The sequence below is a fragment of the Hyperoodon ampullatus genome (assembly GCF_949752795.1).
Source record: "Hyperoodon ampullatus genome assembly, chromosome: 3".
NCBI lineage: Eukaryota > Metazoa > Chordata > Mammalia > Artiodactyla > Ziphiidae > Hyperoodon > Hyperoodon ampullatus.
The window spans coordinates 129,496,706-129,515,796 of record NC_136916.1 but is presented as its reverse complement, the minus strand read 5'-3'; the positions used below and the strand labels follow the sequence as shown (position 1 = coordinate 129,515,796).

Here is a 19,091-nt window from a genome sequence, read left to right as displayed (position 1 = left end):
AATAATTAGCAAAGGATTTATTTTTCAGTTCAGAGAAAAAGAAATAAAAATTGCTTTAAATATATGAAAATTAAAATAAGACTGAGGCATCACATCTCACCTATCAATTTGGCCAAAAACATCTAAGTTTGCCTGCAAATTCTTGGCAAGGCAGTGGACAAAGAGGCACTCCATTACTAACAACACAAAACAGCACAACTTTATTGGAGGAAAAGTTGGCAAAATCCAATGTTATGGATTGAATTCTGTCCCCCACAAAATTTATATATAGAAGTCCTAATCCCCTGTATTTAGAATGTGACATTATTGGCTACTCAAAGCAGAGTACTAATGGTTATCAATTTGTAGGGTCAGAGAAAGCAACAACAGCATAATCAGAGTTGGTTTCTCTTTAAATCTGATTAATCCACAATTCAAAGGTTTAAGATTTTCCTTTCCAAATTCTCATATTCTAGAGAGTATTTTGATCCATGTACCTTTTCATGACCAAGATAATCTTATTCCTTACCCTCTGGAATTCTGATATGCTTTTTGAGAATTATAAAATATTTTGTCAAATTTTAATGTCTGCCTTTTGTATTCAAAATATAAATGTGTATTATTTAAACTGATTGTTTTTTAAAATTTAACACCCTCCATCTTAATTATTATAAGTGCCCCCTGCAGTTTAAAAAGAGATTTTAAAAAATAAACTGAATATTGGGCTTCCCTGGTGGCTCAGTGGTTGAGAGTCCACCTGCCGATGCAGGGGACATGGGTTCGTGCCCCAGTCTGGGAAGATCCCACATGCCGCGGAGCGGCTGGGCCCATGAGCCATGGCCGCTGAGCCTGCGCATCCGGAGCCTGTGCTCCGCAACGGGAGAGTCCACAACAGTGAGAGGCCTGCGTACCGCAAAAAAAAAAATAAAAATAAGAACAAAACAAAATAAAATAAACTGAATATTGAATAAAGCAGAGTAGGAATTATTGCAATTAAGAAGGTAAAACAATTATATTTTCTAGAAATAAAAACATAAGAATAATAAAAAAAGAATGTGACCTTATTTAGAGACAGGGTCCTTATAGAGGCAATCAAGTTAAAATGAAGTCATAAGGGTAGGTCCTAATCCAATATGACTGGTATTCTTACAAAAAGGGAAAATTTGGAGACAGGCACACAGAGAGAATGCTATGTGACTATGAAGGCAGAGATCAGAGTGTTGCTTCAACGCACCAAAGGTTGCCAACAAATGACCAGAAGCTGCGGACAGGAATAAAACAGATTCTTTCTCAAAACCCAGAGAACGAACCAACCCTGCTGACACCTTGATCTCAGACTTCTAGCCTCCAGAACTATGAGACAATACATTTCTGTTGTTCAAATTATTCAGTTTGTAGAACTCTGTTACAGCAACCCTAGCAAAACAAACATTTATCACAATTATAAATGTATTACCCTTTGACCAGAAATCAAATTCTAGAATTTTATCCAACAAATAGATCTGCAAACATACGTATATATACACAAAGATATTCATTTAATCTAAGTGTTGCGCCATCTATATGGGAAAGGTTAAATAAACTTGGTATATCCACACAGGAGACTACTATGCAGTTGTAAAAACAAAAACAAAATCAAGATTTCTAACTAGAGATACAGAAAGATGAAAGTTCCCCATGGTATACTGTTGACTAAAAGAAGTCCAGTGGTTAAGACACCGCACTTCCAATGCAGGGGGTACCGGTTCGATCCCTGGTCGGGGAACTACAATTCCCATATGCCATGTGGCATGGCCCCCTCAAAAAAACAAAGGAAGCAGCAGGGTGCAGAATAGTGTACAGAGTACACCGATATTTGTTTAAGGAGGAGGAAGAGAAGAGCACGTACCTATGTATTTGCTTCTATTTGCATAAAGTCACAGGGATCACAGTTGTTCCCAAACTTGCCTGCACTTGGAATCACCTGAGGAGCTTAAAAAAATCATACCCCCAGTGCCTGTAATTTGATTAGTTCTGCGGTATCACCTGGGCTTCAAAGCTTTTAAAAGATCCCCAGATTGGGCTTCCCTGGTGGCGCAGTGGTTGAAAGTCTGCCTGCCGATGCAGGGGACACGGGTTCGTGCCCCGGTCTGGGAGGATCCCACATGCCGCGGAGCGGCTGGGCCCGTGAGCCATGGCTGCTGAGCCTGCGCATCCGGAGCCTGTGCTCCACAACGGGAGAGGCCACAACAGTGAGAGGCCCATGTACCGCAAAAAAAAAAAAAAATCCCCAGATTATTTCTATGGCAGACAAGTTTGAGAACCACTGCTATAAAAATACAAAAGATATTAATAAAAGTAGCTAATTGTGCATGTGGAGGGTGGGAACAGGATGGATGAGGACAGGAGTGGGAGCCAGACTTTTCATTGTATCCTTTTTAATATGGTTTTGATTTTTGAACCACGTAACTGTATTAACGATTCAGAAAATTAATAAAGTAACGAATTTTTAAAAACCAAACAGCTGCTTCCACCATGTTTATTCTTATGACCGGGCTCTTATCCAGGGTTGAAAACTGCCTTTAACATCAGTGTCAAAACAAGCTTGTAAGTATCTTGAAAAAAATTTCAGACTTTCAAGTTTTCTCTATTTTGGTCACAAGCTGTAATCCTTACTTGAGTGCAGTTAATGAGATCGTCTTGCTGCATTACCTGTCTTTATATACCCAGCAGGAAAGTTTATCACGTGGTGTGGGTGGTTGACCTTCAAAGTTGGTGATTTTTTCCCAAACATAGGTTCCATCTCTTGTTCGCAAATTAACAAAATAAAGCTTTTAAAAGAGGAGAACACCATTAGCAGACAGGACATTGGAAAATTAAACATATGTCACAGGGATATGTGATCCAAAATTAATAATATTACTTTTTCATTTTTAAAAGGTAAAAATTTGAATTGTAGAGTTAATGAAAATGGGACTATGTTTTAGAAGCAAAAATGACAATATGAAAAATACTGAAATGGATCTTTTCCCATCATGCTCCCATTCATGCCCTATGAATATCAACTAAGTACATAGTTAATTCTGAAGCAGAAAGACATGGCAGAAGAGAGGAGCACAATGCTGCATTTTCACCCTATCTTTAAAACCTTATCATCATAAGCTCAAGCTTTTCTACATGTCTTCTTTGTAAAATACATTCGTAAACTTGTGAGATGAAGTGACACATTAAACATTACATTTTTCTGCGCTCCTGAATTGAAAAAAGAAATTACTCGATTGCTGTATCCTTTGTCATCATATCCTCCAAAAACGTATAGCTTTCCATTAATGCAAGCACCGCAACTTCCTGACATGGAGGTAGGGAGTTCTCCTTCCATGAGGTGCATCGTCCTGCAGCAAGAATAACGTGGAATTCCGTAACTTTCCAGAAAAGCAAATTAAAATTCCCTTTGAACTCCATGAGTACTTTTTCAATGAAAACTGTCACTGACAATTACAATTAAGATGTAATGGTAGCCAATACTGTAAAAACTGTAAGAAGATCCATGGTAAAGATTTTTCAACCTACTGGGGAAAAAAAGTTACAAAATCTTCACATGTCCCCAGAATTGGGAATTAGTTAGTAGAACAAAGCAAAGTCTTCAGAAACAGCCTTAGTCTTGAGAGGAATAGTAGAGGACAAAGAATGGAGAGAGGAAGCGAGTTGGGGAAAGAAACAGCCAGAGAGAATAAAGCGTTGAAAGAAAAGGAAAGGGAGACAATACAATGTTGCAGCATGTTCTAAGTATGGTCTCAGACTCCCTGTGGGCTATGAAAGCAGTTATAACAGATATTAAGACTGGACATTCTGCAATTTAAAGTTACTTACCACAACCCACTATCAATCTCATAGGTCCAAATCTCATCATTAGGCAAATATACTTCATTGTCTTCAATAGACTAAAAACACAGAATACATAAAATTATGTTTATTAATTACAAAGTAACAACTAAATAGTTCCTCAGGATGGGAAAACTGCAATGGAAATAGTACAAAACACAAAACCATAAACAGCCTCAAAGATGACTTTTTCAACAGAAATAAAGATAGATCAAAAGAGAAGGGGAAGAGAGACATTTTCTAAGAGAAAGTGGGTAAACAATAAGGGTTAGAATACAAAATAGCAAGTACGTGAGTCTCAAGAAAAGACTCAGGGTAGTTAAACCTTACAAGGAATTTCAAGTAAGAGAAAATAGCAAAACAATAACATTACAGCAGAATACTGAAGAATGTGAAGCCAGGAAGAAAAGGAGTATCAAAAAAGGGCAATATATTTTGGGTGAAGGGAAGGAGTTAAGAAAGGAAACTTAAAGTATAATTAAGAGCACTGTATCATATACCTTGATTCACTAAACATATTTTTTGAGTGCCTACTATGTGCAAGCATAGTGTTAGATATTCATTAAATATAGAATCTAAGGATCAAGATAAATTTAGCTAGTCAAAATGACAACTCAGAATCTGAATAATCTCTAAAGAAGCCGATAACATAAACAGAAGAGTACATTCTGATATTTATGATGAAAAGAAAAATTAGAATAATAATTTTCTTTATGTTAAGTTTAAAAACTTAGGGGTTAAAACAAATCCTTACATAAATCTATCATGAGTACTTAGAATCTATAAAATAACTCAAAAATAGCTAGTTGTAAAAGATGTCAGTTTAAGAATTTCTAAGACTATATGATGCATAAATTATTAACATGCTAAGCAGAGTTAGCTAATTTTCTCATTGCTATGTTAGTTAAATTTTTAAAATAGTATCTTGGCTACCAGGTCTGTCTATGCCTCTGTCTCTCTCTCTCACACACACTCTCTGTCTCACACGCACACTCTCTCCCACACACACACCAGCAGAAAACCATTATATTAATTCCAAGGAAACTTCCACTCATGTCTGACTGAGGAAACCATATTACATGGCTAAGTAAATAACTGTTAAGAAAGGGAGATTATAATTGCTTGATTCTAAAGTTTAATGGCATCAGGCTCTAGTAGTCTCACGCGTACACAATTACAACAGAAATAGTATGAAAATGGATTCTGTTACTATTCTGCTTAAGTCCCTTCAATGCTTCCCTGTTGCTCTCAGGATAGTCTAAAATCCTTATGATTCTGTGCTATATGGTACCTGCTATCCCTCCAAAGTTCTTCTTGCCTTTAGTCATTATGCTCCAGTCTTCTTTCAGTTTCCTTCTTACTTTCTCAGCAATTTCACTTCTAAATTATCCCGTCTCTTCTACATCATCAAGTTTCCTTTTCTACTAGATCACTCCTATCAATACCTAAACATGCCTTAGTATAACTCATCTTTAAAAAACAACAACAACAAAAAAACACCCAACTCTCCCATAACTCTTTCTCTTATTTCTCTGCTCCCTTCACAACAAAATTTCCATACTGAGTTAACTATAGTGGAAGTCTCCATTGCTTCACCTCTCATTATTTCATCAGTCCAGACTAATCAATCCAGACTCATTCCACTAAACCTGCTTTTGTCAAGGTCACCCTAAAAAAAGAGAACTAGTGAACTGATTCATCCAGAAACATAGCCCAGAGAGATGGAATATATAAAAAAGAAGAGACATGGAGGAAGAGAGAGAACTAAGTCTAATCAGAATTACATTAGGATGTAATAGAGAGAATGAGGAAGAGGCAATATTTGAAGAGACAAAGCCTGAGAGTTTTGCAGAATTGTTGAAAGTCATCAATCCTGAGATCTACGAAGTCCTAACAAGTTCCAAGCAGGGTAAATAAACAGAAATCCATACCTAGATACATCATAGTAAAACTGTATATCAAAGAAAAAGATACACTCTTAAAAGCTACCAGAGAAAAGAAAGATCATCTTCAAATGAATGGCAACTAATGACTGACTTCTCATTAGCAACAACTCAAGAATAAATCATATTAGCCAATGTGCTTAATGAAAGTAACTGTCCACCTAGAATTCTATGCTCAGTAAAAATATCTTTTAAGAACCGAGGTAAAATAAAGAAATTTTCAAACAAAAACTGAGACAGCTGGCCAATAACAGACTCTCACTTTAAGAAATTCTAATAGATGTTGTACTTCTGGCAAAAGACAAATGATCAAAATTAAACATCTGAAATGCAACAAGCAATAGTGTGACAAGATAATGGTAAAGTGTGTGGGTAGATTTAAACATAAAAAAGGCTAAGCTTTTTCTGATGCCTAATTTAAGGCGGGGGCTGTGGCAAGACTATTCAAGGTGGGTGGCGGGGAGGAAAGGAAGGCATCACTTGACAATTCTAGGAATGAAAAAGGGGCCATATCTATAGCTACTACAGAGAATAAGTAGTATTATGAACAACTTGAGTTTATGCCAATAAATTTTAAAACCTAAATGAAATGGATAGAAATGGATAGACTCCTGGGGCTGGAGGTGGGAGTGAGGAAACTTGACTCAAGAAAAAATGGAAAATGTGAATAATCCCACAGCTTTAAATAGACTGAATCAGAGATTTAAAACCTCCTCCACAAAGCACCAAACCCAGATGGCTTTAAAGATGAGTTCTTACAAACACTCAAAGAACAAATAATTTAATCTTCCAAAAAATCTATTCCAGAATATAAAACACTACCCAATCCATTTTTGAACATAGATGTAAAATTGCTAAAAAAGTAATTAGTAAATAGGATCCAGTGATGTATAAAAAGGGTAATACATTACACTAACTTGTGCTTAATCCAAGGAATGGAACATTGGTTTAATATTACTAATATTGCTTATTTTTTGTATAAGTCATCATATTAAGAGATTAAAGAAGAAAAAGCAATTCTCAGTATGATGCAAAAAAATCACTCTTGAAAACTCAACATTCATAAATTGAAAATCGGGTAGAAGGGCATGTCATTAATTTGAAAAAGGCCATATACAAACAAACAAACAAGCAAAACCCTAAAGCAATCATCAAACTTAATGGTTAATAGTTGAAAACAATCACTCTAAGACTAGGACCAAGAAAAATTGGCTTCTATTTAACACTGTACTTCAGGTCCACCAGTGTAGAAAAGAAAAGGAAATAAAAAGGAATAAAGATTGGGATGCAAGAAACAAAACTGTCATCATATGTAGATTACATGACTCTACAAAGAAAATGAAAAGATAATTAATGGATGAATTTCAAAAATTAATATAAGAAAGCTTGCCAGAATCAAAAAATATTCAAGTCAACTGCATTTCAAAACACGAGCAACAATCAAGAAATTTAACTTTTTTAAAGAAATTTAGTTTTTAAAAAACAATAAAAAATACAAAGAAGCAAGAATAAACCCAACAAAAGATATACAAGATTCCTATGAAGATACTATAAAACTCTATTGAAAGACATCAAAAAGTCCGGCATAGAGAGACATACTATATACCTGAATTTGAAGTCTCAATTTCATAACATGTTTATCACCCTCAAATGATCTAAGATTGAGTACAGTAACATAAAATCTCAATATGGTACTTTATTTGACAATCTGATTCTAAAGTTTATACAAATGAGGAGGCACTGTGGAAAACAATTTAGCAGTTCTAAAAGTTGAATGCAGAATAACCATTTGACCCAGGAATTCCACTCCTAGGTACCCAAAAGAATAAAAAATAGGGGCTCAGATACTTGTATGCCAATATTCATATCAGGACTATTCACAATACACAAAAGGTGGCAACAACCCAAGTGTCCCAACAACAGATGAACGGATAAACAAAATGTGGTATATGCAATACAGTGTAATCGTATTCACCATAAAAAGGAAGAAAGTTCTGATACATACTGCAACACAGCGAACCTTGAAAATATTATGTTAAATAAAATAAGCCAGACTCAAAAAGACAAATATTGTATGATTCCATTTATATGAAATATCTAGGAAAATGCAAATACATAAAGACAGAATGATTAGAAGTTAGCAGGGACTGGGGTAAGGAACGAGGGAGAGTTTCTGTTTGGAGTAATGAAGAGTTTTGGAACTAGATAGTGGTAACACTGCACAACATTGTGAATGTAATTAATGCCGCCGAACTGTACAGTCACCTTGTTAAAATGGCAAATTAAATGTTTTATATATTTTACTATTATTGAAAAATAGTAAAGAAAATTCATACAAAAGAACAAAAGGCCCTAAATAACCAAAATATTCCTAAAGAACAAGAACAAGATAGGGTGGGGATGGGGCTTTTACCACCCAACATTTAGACTTCTAGTAAAGCCGTTGTAATTTAGATACTGAGGTTCTGTCACAAGAATAAATAAACAGACAAACTGCACAGAATAAAGAACTTAGAAACAGACCACACATACATGGAAACTTGATGTGTAACAGACTGAGTTGGCATGTTAGTAGGGAAAGAGGGGATTATTTAATATATGACACAAGAACAACTGGTTATCCACACTGAAAATATAATGAAATTGAATCCCTACCTTAAACCAACCAAATAAAAAATTCAGATTTAAGAAAAAAAGATTTAAACATGAAAGGCAAAACCAAAAATCATTTAGAAGACAATACGGGAGACTTTATGATCTCCACGATGGGAAAGATTTCTTAAGATGCAGAAAGCACAAAGCATTAAGGAAAAGACTGAAATTACGTTAAAATTAAAAACTTCTGTTGAACAAAGGATAATCATCAAGAAAGTGCAAAGATAAGCTACAAACTAAGAAGGCATATTCAACTCATACAACTATATAATTAAAGTATTCCTATAAATCAGTAAAAGACAACTCAATAGACAAAGGAGCAAAAGACAGGAACCAGCATTTTTACAGAAGAGAAAACACAAATAGTTCATAAGGTTATGAAAATACATTCCACTGTAATCATGGAAAGTAAACAAAAACCACAATGAAATATCATGTCACACTCACTGGATTGGCAAAAACTTTAAGGCCAGATGGCATCAAATGTTGTCAAGGATGTGGAACAAGGAGGGGACTGGTGGTAGTGTAGATTGATACAAATATTTTGGCAACACTGACATTCCCAAGTAAATGTGGAGATGTGTGCATCAGGCAACCCAGCATTCCATTCCTTGGTATATGCCCTAGGGAGTGTACATGTCCTGCTGCGTGTCTAACAGGAGATATGTTACCAAGAATGCTCAATGTAGCATTGCTTACAACCCAAAAAGCCCCTGAAGCATTCAAATATTCATCAATAGTGGAATAGATAAGGAAATTGCCGTAAACTCACACAATAGAATATTATACAGGACACACATCAAATGAACGCATCCAGGGATGATTTTCAAAATATTTAATAACTCAGCAGCACAGAAACTAACCAAACAGAATAAACACCAAGTAAACACAGGTACAGCCACGCAAGTGCACACCAGCTGAATACAAGTAATGTGTGAATCTAAAAAACATAATGTTAACTAAAAGAATTAAGTCATGAAAGAGAACACATGCTCTGATTCAAAAACCAAATAATATATTCTTTAGAGACAGATGCATGTGATAAAACTATAAAGAAAATAGTGATTAATAAGAAATCAAGATAGTGGTACCCTGTGAGGGTGGGAGGAAAAATATAATCAGTGAAGGATAAACAGGAGGCTTCTAAGGTACTGATTCTAGCTGATTTTTTAATCTGGAAGTTAAACACGACAGTTATTTTACATACTCTTTTGTACATACATTTCAAATTTTTAAATTAAAGAATAAAACTTTAAGAAATGAATATTAGGTAGCTCACGGAATCATCAGGGAAGCTGGAGAACCAGCCTCTGATCTATGTAGAGAGGAGCAAGGCCTGAAATCCTTCCAGAGAACCAGTCTGATGCGCAAACTGCCCCGTCACTGGTGAGCATCACACTGCCGCTTGTAGCACTGCCTTTTGCCAGGGACCTTATCTTCCTACAACTTCTACTGCTTGCTAAGAATCCTCTTTAGGTCCTGACTTTTACAGGTTTATTCCTGAGCCCAAATCTAGCACACATACATCTAACAAACAGCATCCAAGTTACTTGCTCACAACCTAGCTGCAAGGGAAGCTGAAAAATACCTGGCACTCAGGCTCTTTTATATTGGGCACCTACCATGAGCTATGTCCAATTCTGGACACTGGAGACACAATAGGGAACAAAACCCCCTTCTTTATAGAATATACATTCTATGATGGTAGGTAGGAGGTACTCAGACAACTAAAATAAATACTCCAACAAGACTCGCTTAGTGGGGGACACTACAAGAGGAAGGGGATTCAAATGCTGGGCACCTAAAAAGAATAAATGTCTTCCACATAATATGGATGGTCTGTGTCACCATCTATGAATATATAAAGTGAACTATTAAGTTAAAGAAATACACACTTAAGGCTTTTAATACACATTGCTAAATTTCTCTTCAGAAAAGGTTACCAGTGCATGAGTAATTCATTTCCCCAAGCTCTTCTCAAAAATTCTTTTTAATATTTGCAAATTGGAAAAGAAAAAATTCATTATTTTCAGCTGGGTTTCTTTGATTCATATTCTTTTTTTATTTCTTCTTTTGTAAACTGCTGTGCATATCCATGCTCATTTTTCAAGGGAAATATTCATCTTTAGTTTTACAGGACCTTTGTCTATCATAAATGTTGCAAATACCTCCCCCAGTTTGTCATTTGCCTTCTTACTTTATGGTGTTTAAAAAGCACAGATTTTAATTTTTTAAAACTTTGATCTTGACTTCTCTAAGATGATTAAACAATTTTCACTTACATTAAAAAAATTTTTGGTCTACCAATCTTTTTCCCTTATAGTTTTTTCCCAATTCAGTTTTTCTTTTCCCAACTCAAGATTTTACAAGAGTCACATATTTTCTTTGGTATCATATAGCTTAACTTCTCTACATTTGTCAATCCTAAAACTCCACTATCATTTTCCTCCAGCTGTCCCAGGACCATTTATTGAATAAGCAATTGTTTTTCCAGAATTGAAATGCTACCTTTTATATACAAAATACTCTTATATGCTTGGTTGTTTGTTATTTCTTCTCCATTCCATCATGCTTTCTCAGTGTGCATCAGGACCACTGATTTAAAAGTATCATAATATGTTTTAATATCTGGTAGTATAAACCTTCATTCTTTTCAGACATTTTCTAAATGGATTCTTCTTCCCTTTAAGTCCTATTCAAAACAGAAATATATAGTTAAACAGATTCAGCTGCTAGCTTCTACAAGGAAAAGTTGAGGGCAAAATGTATTAATATCAACTGTGTTAGGGAAATAAAACTGTTCATATGATTAAGCAGTAAGAAGAAAGCATATCATCTGTAAGGATGCTAAAACACTGTGCTCCTCCTCCAAAATTTCGAAAAAACTACTCACAACTTTTAAATGCTCCTAGTTGCAATACTGAAGTTTGTATGAATTTCAGTAATGTGGAAAGGATATGGAAGAACTAGGAGCAAGAGAATATTCTGGCACCAATTATAATTTACTGCTTACTTTTTTCAGCTTTGCTGCTCTTACCTCTAGAGGTAGGGCTGTTTTCAGATACAAAGTCCTTTAGAAAATGCTCAACGATAGAGTAATAAGTAATTTAGACAGATATATGTTGGCCATTCAAGCTTTAGGATATATATTTGTCAATTTTAACACACATTGTGTTAATGAAGAGGAAAATTGTGCTTGGAACATACAATCTGGAATCATCTGACCATTATTCTGACCATTATTATTCTGACTACTGGATTACCTCCAGATTCCAGGGTCTTTTAGCTGTTCAGAAGGATCTGAATAAAACAATTGTGGGAAGGATTCTATTTTTTCTCACGATATGCCATGTCTTCTTTTCTGCCTCCTACTCTCCCTTTCCTTCCGCTTATGCCTTAGACATATTTTAAGCGCTGACAATCCCTGGAATTTAAAAAGTAGTAGACTTGATCTAAATCTGTGTGGTACTTTCCAGGGTGGTTCATACAGCATTTACTCATTGGATCAATCAGTAGTAGGAAGTATTTCTATTCACTGACTGCCACCTGAAGACCTGAAATCTTATCAATTACACAATTTTCAAGATTAAAATGAGATATAAAAAATTCAGACATTTCAGTTATGGGCCCAACAGAAATCTATATTGTCACAAGATATAAGATATTACAGATTACTATTTTAAGTGAGATTTTTTTCATTTAACTTTTACAATATTAAGAACCAATATAGCAGATGAAGTTTGACACCTGTACATCTTCAAGTGGCAGAGCTCAAAAACAATCAAAATATTTCTTCTGCAAAAACCATCATTATATCTAGACTACTTTTTCATCAAGAACAAATGGTGGAAATATTAGACCTTAAGAGAGCACAGTCACCTAATTTATGTTTATCATAGAAAAAATAGCCTTTGGAAATCCAATATACCTATGTTGGAATCTGCTGCCCTTGAGGTCAAACGGTCATTCAAATTATTTACTCTTACTGATTCATCTTCCTTATTTTTAAAATGGGGACATTACTTACCTTACAAGATATGGTAAGGATTATACAAGATTAAGGATATGAGATATCCTAGCACATGCCACGTATAGTAGGCACTCAAATGTGAGTTCTGATTTTCTCATCCTGATACTGAATCAAATTAAAAATAAGCACACAAACAAAACAACAACAAAAACCAACTTGGATCTGAGAATCATTTAACATATACAGTATGTTCTTTATTTCAGTGAGCGATTCAGTCATGTTACATCTGTCACATAATAGCATCGAGTCAGTCAGAAAATTATAGGTTCTACATCCAGTAGAACTCCAGATGGCTTGCTTTTTTTTTTTAATCTGTAAACTAAAGGGGTTGTTTTCCATTTTTAGAATCCTTGATTCTATTATCCTACGATTATAGAGATAAAACAAATACACATATTCAAACCTCCACTGTAGTAAGAATTTTAAGGCATGATACTCAAGTATATCGTCGCTAATACAAGTCTGTTTGGAGACTCGAAAAAATTTCGTAATTACCCCTTGGTAAAGGAATGCCACTAAAAATTACTTAGAAACACTTAAATGCTTCAGTGATTTCGATATTTCGGATCGCGCCGCAGGAATAAGTAAATATTTACAAAATAATACAGCACGGCATCGGTGGGCTTTTTTGAGTCTGCGCAAGCAGTTACAAATGATCATCAATCGCGCAGTAACCGACTGAGTGCTGGGTAAGCCGGGTTATCGGCCAGCTGCGAGGACCGGGGGAACTGGAGAGTGGGAAGAGCCCCGGACTGGGGTTTGAAGGCTAGTTTCCTAGTGGAAGCAATGGCGGCGCGGCGTCAAGCCCTGGCGCGGCGGGAGAGCGGCCGATGGCGGAAGGCCGGGCGGGGCGCGGGTGGCGCCGGGAGCGCCGGCCTGAGCCGCGGACCGGCCCCCGCGACTGGGCCGGGTGTGGGCGGGTGCTCGGCGGCCACTCTGGCCGAGAAGCCGGGGGGGGCTCCCAGCGCGAGTCCGCCCCGTCCCGCCTCTTCCCCTTACCACGTAGCCCCCCCACACGTAGAGGAAGTTTCCGTCCACCACTGCGCAGTGGCCGCTGCGCTCCTCGGCCACGCAGAACAGCTGGGAGTCCGCCATCCGCGCCGTCGCTGGGCCCAGCCGCTCGGCGCGCTGCAGCCCCCTGCCCACGGAGCAGCCTTTCCTCCCGCCTGGCTCCTCCACGCACGAACGGAACGCGTCGAGGGTCGAGATTGGTGGGAAGGCGGCACCAGTGCGGCTGCGCTGTGCCGAAGCCCGCCCGGGAAGCCGAGCCTGGGGCGGCGTCGCCAGTTAGGGATGCTTGAGGTCTGAGTGGGCAGGGAGGTTCCTTGGCTTCTTCGCAACCCTGCCACCCGCTGATTTCGTGTCATTTGCGATTGTGTTGTGTGGGCGGAACAACCTGTGTACCTTATCCAGTGGCTCAGTGGACTTCTGGTCCATGGGCTTGATGCTGCTGTGACTTAAATCAATATGTTAATACATTAATGCTTTGTGAGGGTTTGCCTTTTCCATTCAACCTCTAGCAGAGATAGTTATCCAGAGAGAGAGAGAGGACTTTAACTATATATGTATATATACATGTATATATATGTATATATGTATATATAGATATACTTTTTTTTTTCAATTAAGAATTTTCTAAAACGTATGCCAGCAAACTACGGCCCTGCAGGCCAAATCTTTCCGCTGACTGCTTTTGTAGTACCCACAAGCTAAGAACAGTTTTACATTTTTGAATGGTTGAAAAAAATTCAAAGAAGAATGATATTACTCATGAAAATGACAGAAATCCAAACTTCAGCATCTGTACCTAAAGTTTTATTGCCACACAACCACCCTAATTCGTTTAAGTATTGCCTATGGCAGCTGATGTAAGCCACAGAGTTGAGTAGACAGAGCTGAGTAGCTACAACAAAGACCAGAAAGCTCCCACTGCCGAAAATATTTACTGTCTGGCCCCTTCCAGAAAAAGCTGGTTAACCCTTGCTATAAAATGATGTACTGAAGTAAAACTAGGGCCAAGAGGGAAGAAAATAATTATACCAGCGTCTATAAATGCACTTGTCCAGAGTTACCCTTTGAAGAGAACGTGGCTGCCCACCACTCAGAACAAGTTAATTTATTCATTTAATCGGTATATATTTATTAAGTGCCTGCTTGCTGTAGATAGTTGGTATTGAGGCCCTGTTAAACACAAACGCTGAAGGAATCAAGTATAATTGATTCCTCAGAGCCTTGTAGTAGTAGATACCAAAGAAATACTAAATATGTACATAATAAATATCTGTTGACTGAATGAATAAACAAAATGAATTTTAAGATGAATAAGACAGTTCTACCACAGGGACTCCAAAGTCCAGTTAGAGGGAAAGAGATGTAAAGAAATGCATGCAGTGTGGGATGAAAAGCGGCATAGTAGAAACGTGGACAAAATACAGCAGAAAAGCGGAAAGGAAATACACGATCTATTGGGCATGGGGGGCGCACAAAGGGATACACAAGTTTTTCATACAAGTTGTATAAATAGTTCCCTATGAGTGTAGAATGCTTGCAGGGAGCAGCCAAGGATAAAGCTGGAATAGTCAATCTTGCAGGTTTGTCATGCTAGAGTCTGAACTTTAACTGTAAGCCCAAAGGGTCTTAAGCAGGGGAGTAAATAATGTAACTTGATTATTAGAACTTTTACTTTGGATTGGCGGTGGGGGGGGGTGGAGGCGATCAGGACTGAAGGCATAAAGGCACATGGCCCATAGGACAGCTCTGGTGTAGAGTGGGTGCTCATCAATGGTAGTAGCAGTAGTAGTAACCCCTCTTGAGCACTGGCCTTGACCTCCATTTCCAGGGGTGAGGGGGGGTCCGTCTCCAGATGGCACCCTGTGTCCCTAGCAATGACACGTTAGCTCTGGGGGTGCTGAGACCAGCTCTCATTGTTGTTATTAACGTATGGAACCTGGTGGTCCTTTGTCCCAGAAACTCCCTTTCCACCTGCAGTGGAATGCCAAAGCCCTCTCCAAGATTTCTGTGAATTCTTAGGGCTATAATCTCATAGTCACCTCTGGCTTTAAACTCCTACTGCTACTGGAATAATTCCATTTACAGGTTTATGGATCTTCTCCCCATGGAATTGGCTATTTCACATCACCCCAGACATGAAAAACATAGAAGCACACTATTTTCTTTCAAAACCCACTTTTTTTTTTTTGGTACGCGGGCCTCTCACTGCTGTGGCCTCTCCCGTTGCGGAGCACAGGCTCCGGACACGCAGGCTCAGCGGCCATGGCTCACGGACCCAGCCGCTCCGCGGCATGTGGGATCTTCCCGGACCGGGGCACGAACCCGTGTCCCCTGCATCGGCAGGCGGACTCTCAACCACTGCGCCACCAGGGAAGCCCCAAAACCCACTCTTAAAGGTCATTTGTATTTCTACTAAATTTCACTGAAGTAAAAGGTAAAAGTAAAAAGATGACAGAGAAGGGGTTTATATCACAGAAAGAAAATAATTTCAAACAGAACATGATTACCCTCATTCCTAAAACCTCATCAGCCATGCCACCATTTTGGCCTTGTCAGAGACAAACCAGGTCAGACACTAGTTAAAGAGGCAAGGATAGATTTTGTTCAGTAACAAACTATTGTGATGGGGAAGAGGATGCACTGTGAACTGAACTGAACTTTGTGGAAACTGAAGGCAGGAGACTTTTTAAAGCTTTCAGTGTACCGAGGGAAGGCACTGAGGGGCGCTGAAGAGGGTTGATCCCTGTGGCTAGGCCATCTGGGCTTGTTAATTGGAGCATATCCAGAGAAGAAACAAACTTCTTCTATCTTTATGACTAGAGGCAGTGATGCAAGTTATGGCAAGGCACCCAGTAAAATTAGGCCTTTATCTTCCCACAGGGCTGGGGAGCAAGAGTAAGAATTTTCTCCCTATATGTTTGCATTTCAAAGAGCTCTCAGATGCTTGGAGACACAGTTTTCTTTGGTAAATTTACACCTCAAAGGCAGAGAAAGGATGTATAATTGCAAGCTTTTAAAGTAACTGCTATAAGGGGGCGTGGGAGGGAGGGTTCAGGGGCCTATCTGCCTATCACCAGGTTTGGGGCTGGAACAAACAGTAAATTCTCTTGGCAGCCTTGAGCTTTTCCAGGCAGGCCCTCTAAGGGGCACTGGAGTCATTCTAGGGGTGTGGCCTTGACCTGTTAGAAACTATGCTAGTGCTTGTTCAAGTCTCAGTATGGCAGGGGCGCGGACGAAATCATTTGTGCCAAGAGTCTGCAGTTTTTACAAGTTAAGGTTGAGGCTTAGCTGAGAATAGGGCTCAGAGGAGCTTGACTAGAGTTTGGTCAAGAAGAGAGTCTTGATCACCTTTCCACTGGCCTTCTCTCCTTAGGCCCTAGCCTCAGGACACTCTGCTGACTCCTCTCTACATTCTCCCCTCCAAGACTGTCCCCTAGGAGTAGCACTCCTTTTAACATATGCAAAAATCAGCTCAAAATGCATTAAAGACTTAAAACATAAGACCTGAAGCCCTAAAACTCCTAGAAGAAAACAGGGGGAAAGCTCCTTGACATTGGTCTTGGCAGTGATTTTTTTTGGAGATGACACCAAAAGCATAGGCAACAGAAGCAAAAATAAGCACATGGGACTACCTCAAACTAAAAAGCTTCTGCACAGCAAAGAAAACAATCAACAAAATGAAAAGGCAACCTACAGAATGGTAGAAAATATTTCCCAATAATATATCCAGTGAAGGTTAATATCTTAAATATATAAGGAATTCATAAAACTCAGTAGAGAAAAAAAAGATTAAAAAATGAGCAAAGGACCTGAACAGACATTTTCCCTAAAAAGACATACAAATGGCCAACAGGTACATGATGTATAATACCAACATGTACATCACTAATCATCAGGGAAATGCAAATCAAAACCACAATGAGATATTGTGCCACACCTAGTAAAAAGTCAAATATAATAAGTGCTGGCAAGGATGTGGAGAAAAGGGAACCCTGTACACTGTTGGTGGGAATGTAAACTGGTGCAGCCACTATGGAAAACAATATAGATGTTCTTTAAAAAATTAAAAATAGAACTACCATATAATCTAGCAATCCCACTTCTGGGTTTATATCCAAAGGAAAAAAATCACTCTCTTCAAGAGATATCTGTACTCCCATGTTCATTGCAGCATTATTCACAATAGTTAATACATGGAAACGAACTGTTTGTCAGTGGATGGATGGATAAAGAAAATGTGGTATACATATACAATGGAATATTATTCAGCCTTAAAAAAGAAGGAATTCCTGGGCTTCCCTGGTGGCGCAGTGGTTGAGAGTCCGCCTGCCGATGCAGGGGACACGGGTTCATGTCCTGGTCTGGGAGGATCCCACATGCTGCGGAGTGGCTGGGCCCGTGAGCCATGGCCGCTGAGCCTGCGCGTCTGGAGCCTGTGCTCCACAACAGGAGAGGCCACAGCAGTGAGAGGCCCGCGTACCGCAAAAAAAAAAAAAGGAATTCCTGACACTTGTGTCAACATGAATGAACCTGGAGGACATTATGCTAATTGAAATAAGCCAGATACAGAAAGGCACATGTTGCATGATCTCACTTATTTAATTAATTTATTTATTTATCTATTTATTTATTTATTGGACATGCTGCATGGCATGTAGGATCTTAGTTCCCCGAGCAGGGATTGAACCCACACCCTCTGCAGTGGAAGTGTGGAGGCTTAACCACTGGACCACCAGGGAAGTCCCTGCATGATCTGACTTAAATGTGGGATCTAAAAATGTCCAATTCATAGAAACAGAGAGTAGAATGGTGGTTATCAGTGGCTGAGGGGTGGAAGAAATGTGGAGATGTTGGTCAAGGGTACAAACTTTCAGTAATATAATGAATAAATACTAGAGATGCAATGTATTACAAGTGACTATAGCTAATAATAATGTATCGTATACTTGAAATTTTCTGAGAATAGATCTGAAGTGTTTTCACCACACACACACAAAATGGTAACTATGTGAGGTGATGAATATGCTAATTAGCTTGATTGTGGTAATCATTTCAAATGTAAACATATATCAAAACATCACATGTGCACCTTAAATACTTACAATTTTTATTTGCCAATCGTTCTTCATAATGTTGAAAAAAAAGAAACCAGATGTGGGACTTCCCTGGTGGCACAGTGGTTAAGATTCCGCACTCCCAATGCAGGGGGCCTGGGTTTGATCCCTGATCAGGGAACTAGATCCCATATGCATGCCACAACTAAGAGTTCACATGCCACAACTAAGGAGTCCCCCTGCCACAACTAAGGAGCCTGCCCGTCAAAACTAAGACCCAGCACAACCAAATAAATAAATAAATAAATATTTTAAAAAAAGACACCAGACACAAAAGAATACCTGCTATATAATTTAATTTATATGAAACTCAAGACATACAAAATTAATTTATGGTGATAGAAAGCAGAAGAGTAGTTGTTTGTGGTAGGGAGAGGGGATTTATGGAATTGAGTACAGGGAAATATTCTGGGTGATGGAAATTTTCTATATCATGATTAGGGTGGTAATTACATAGGTTTATACATTTATTGAAACTCATATGTATTCTTTATGTAT

At 38.3% G+C, this 19,091-nt stretch overlaps 1 protein-coding gene across 1 annotated transcript in view; it reads right to left on the bottom strand.

Annotated features, from left to right (window-relative positions):
* The window catches only part of KLHDC1 (kelch domain containing 1), a gene marked incomplete at its 3' end in the record, with an annotated part of 43,171 nt that extends 29,588 nt beyond the window's left edge, over nucleotides 1-13,583 (bottom strand). The window contains exons 1-4 of the mRNA XM_079700563.1: nucleotides 13,468-13,583; nucleotides 3,829-3,899; nucleotides 3,233-3,350; nucleotides 2,671-2,789 (exon numbers count right to left, since the gene is read on the bottom strand). Coding sequence (XP_079556689.1) covers nucleotides 2,671-2,789; nucleotides 3,233-3,350; nucleotides 3,829-3,899; nucleotides 13,468-13,563 — 404 coding nt within the window. The 5' untranslated portion in view covers nucleotides 13,564-13,583. The remainder of the gene's footprint in view (nucleotides 1-2,670; nucleotides 2,790-3,232; nucleotides 3,351-3,828; nucleotides 3,900-13,467) is intronic.
* Between the last annotated feature and the right edge of the window lie 5,508 nt (nucleotides 13,584-19,091).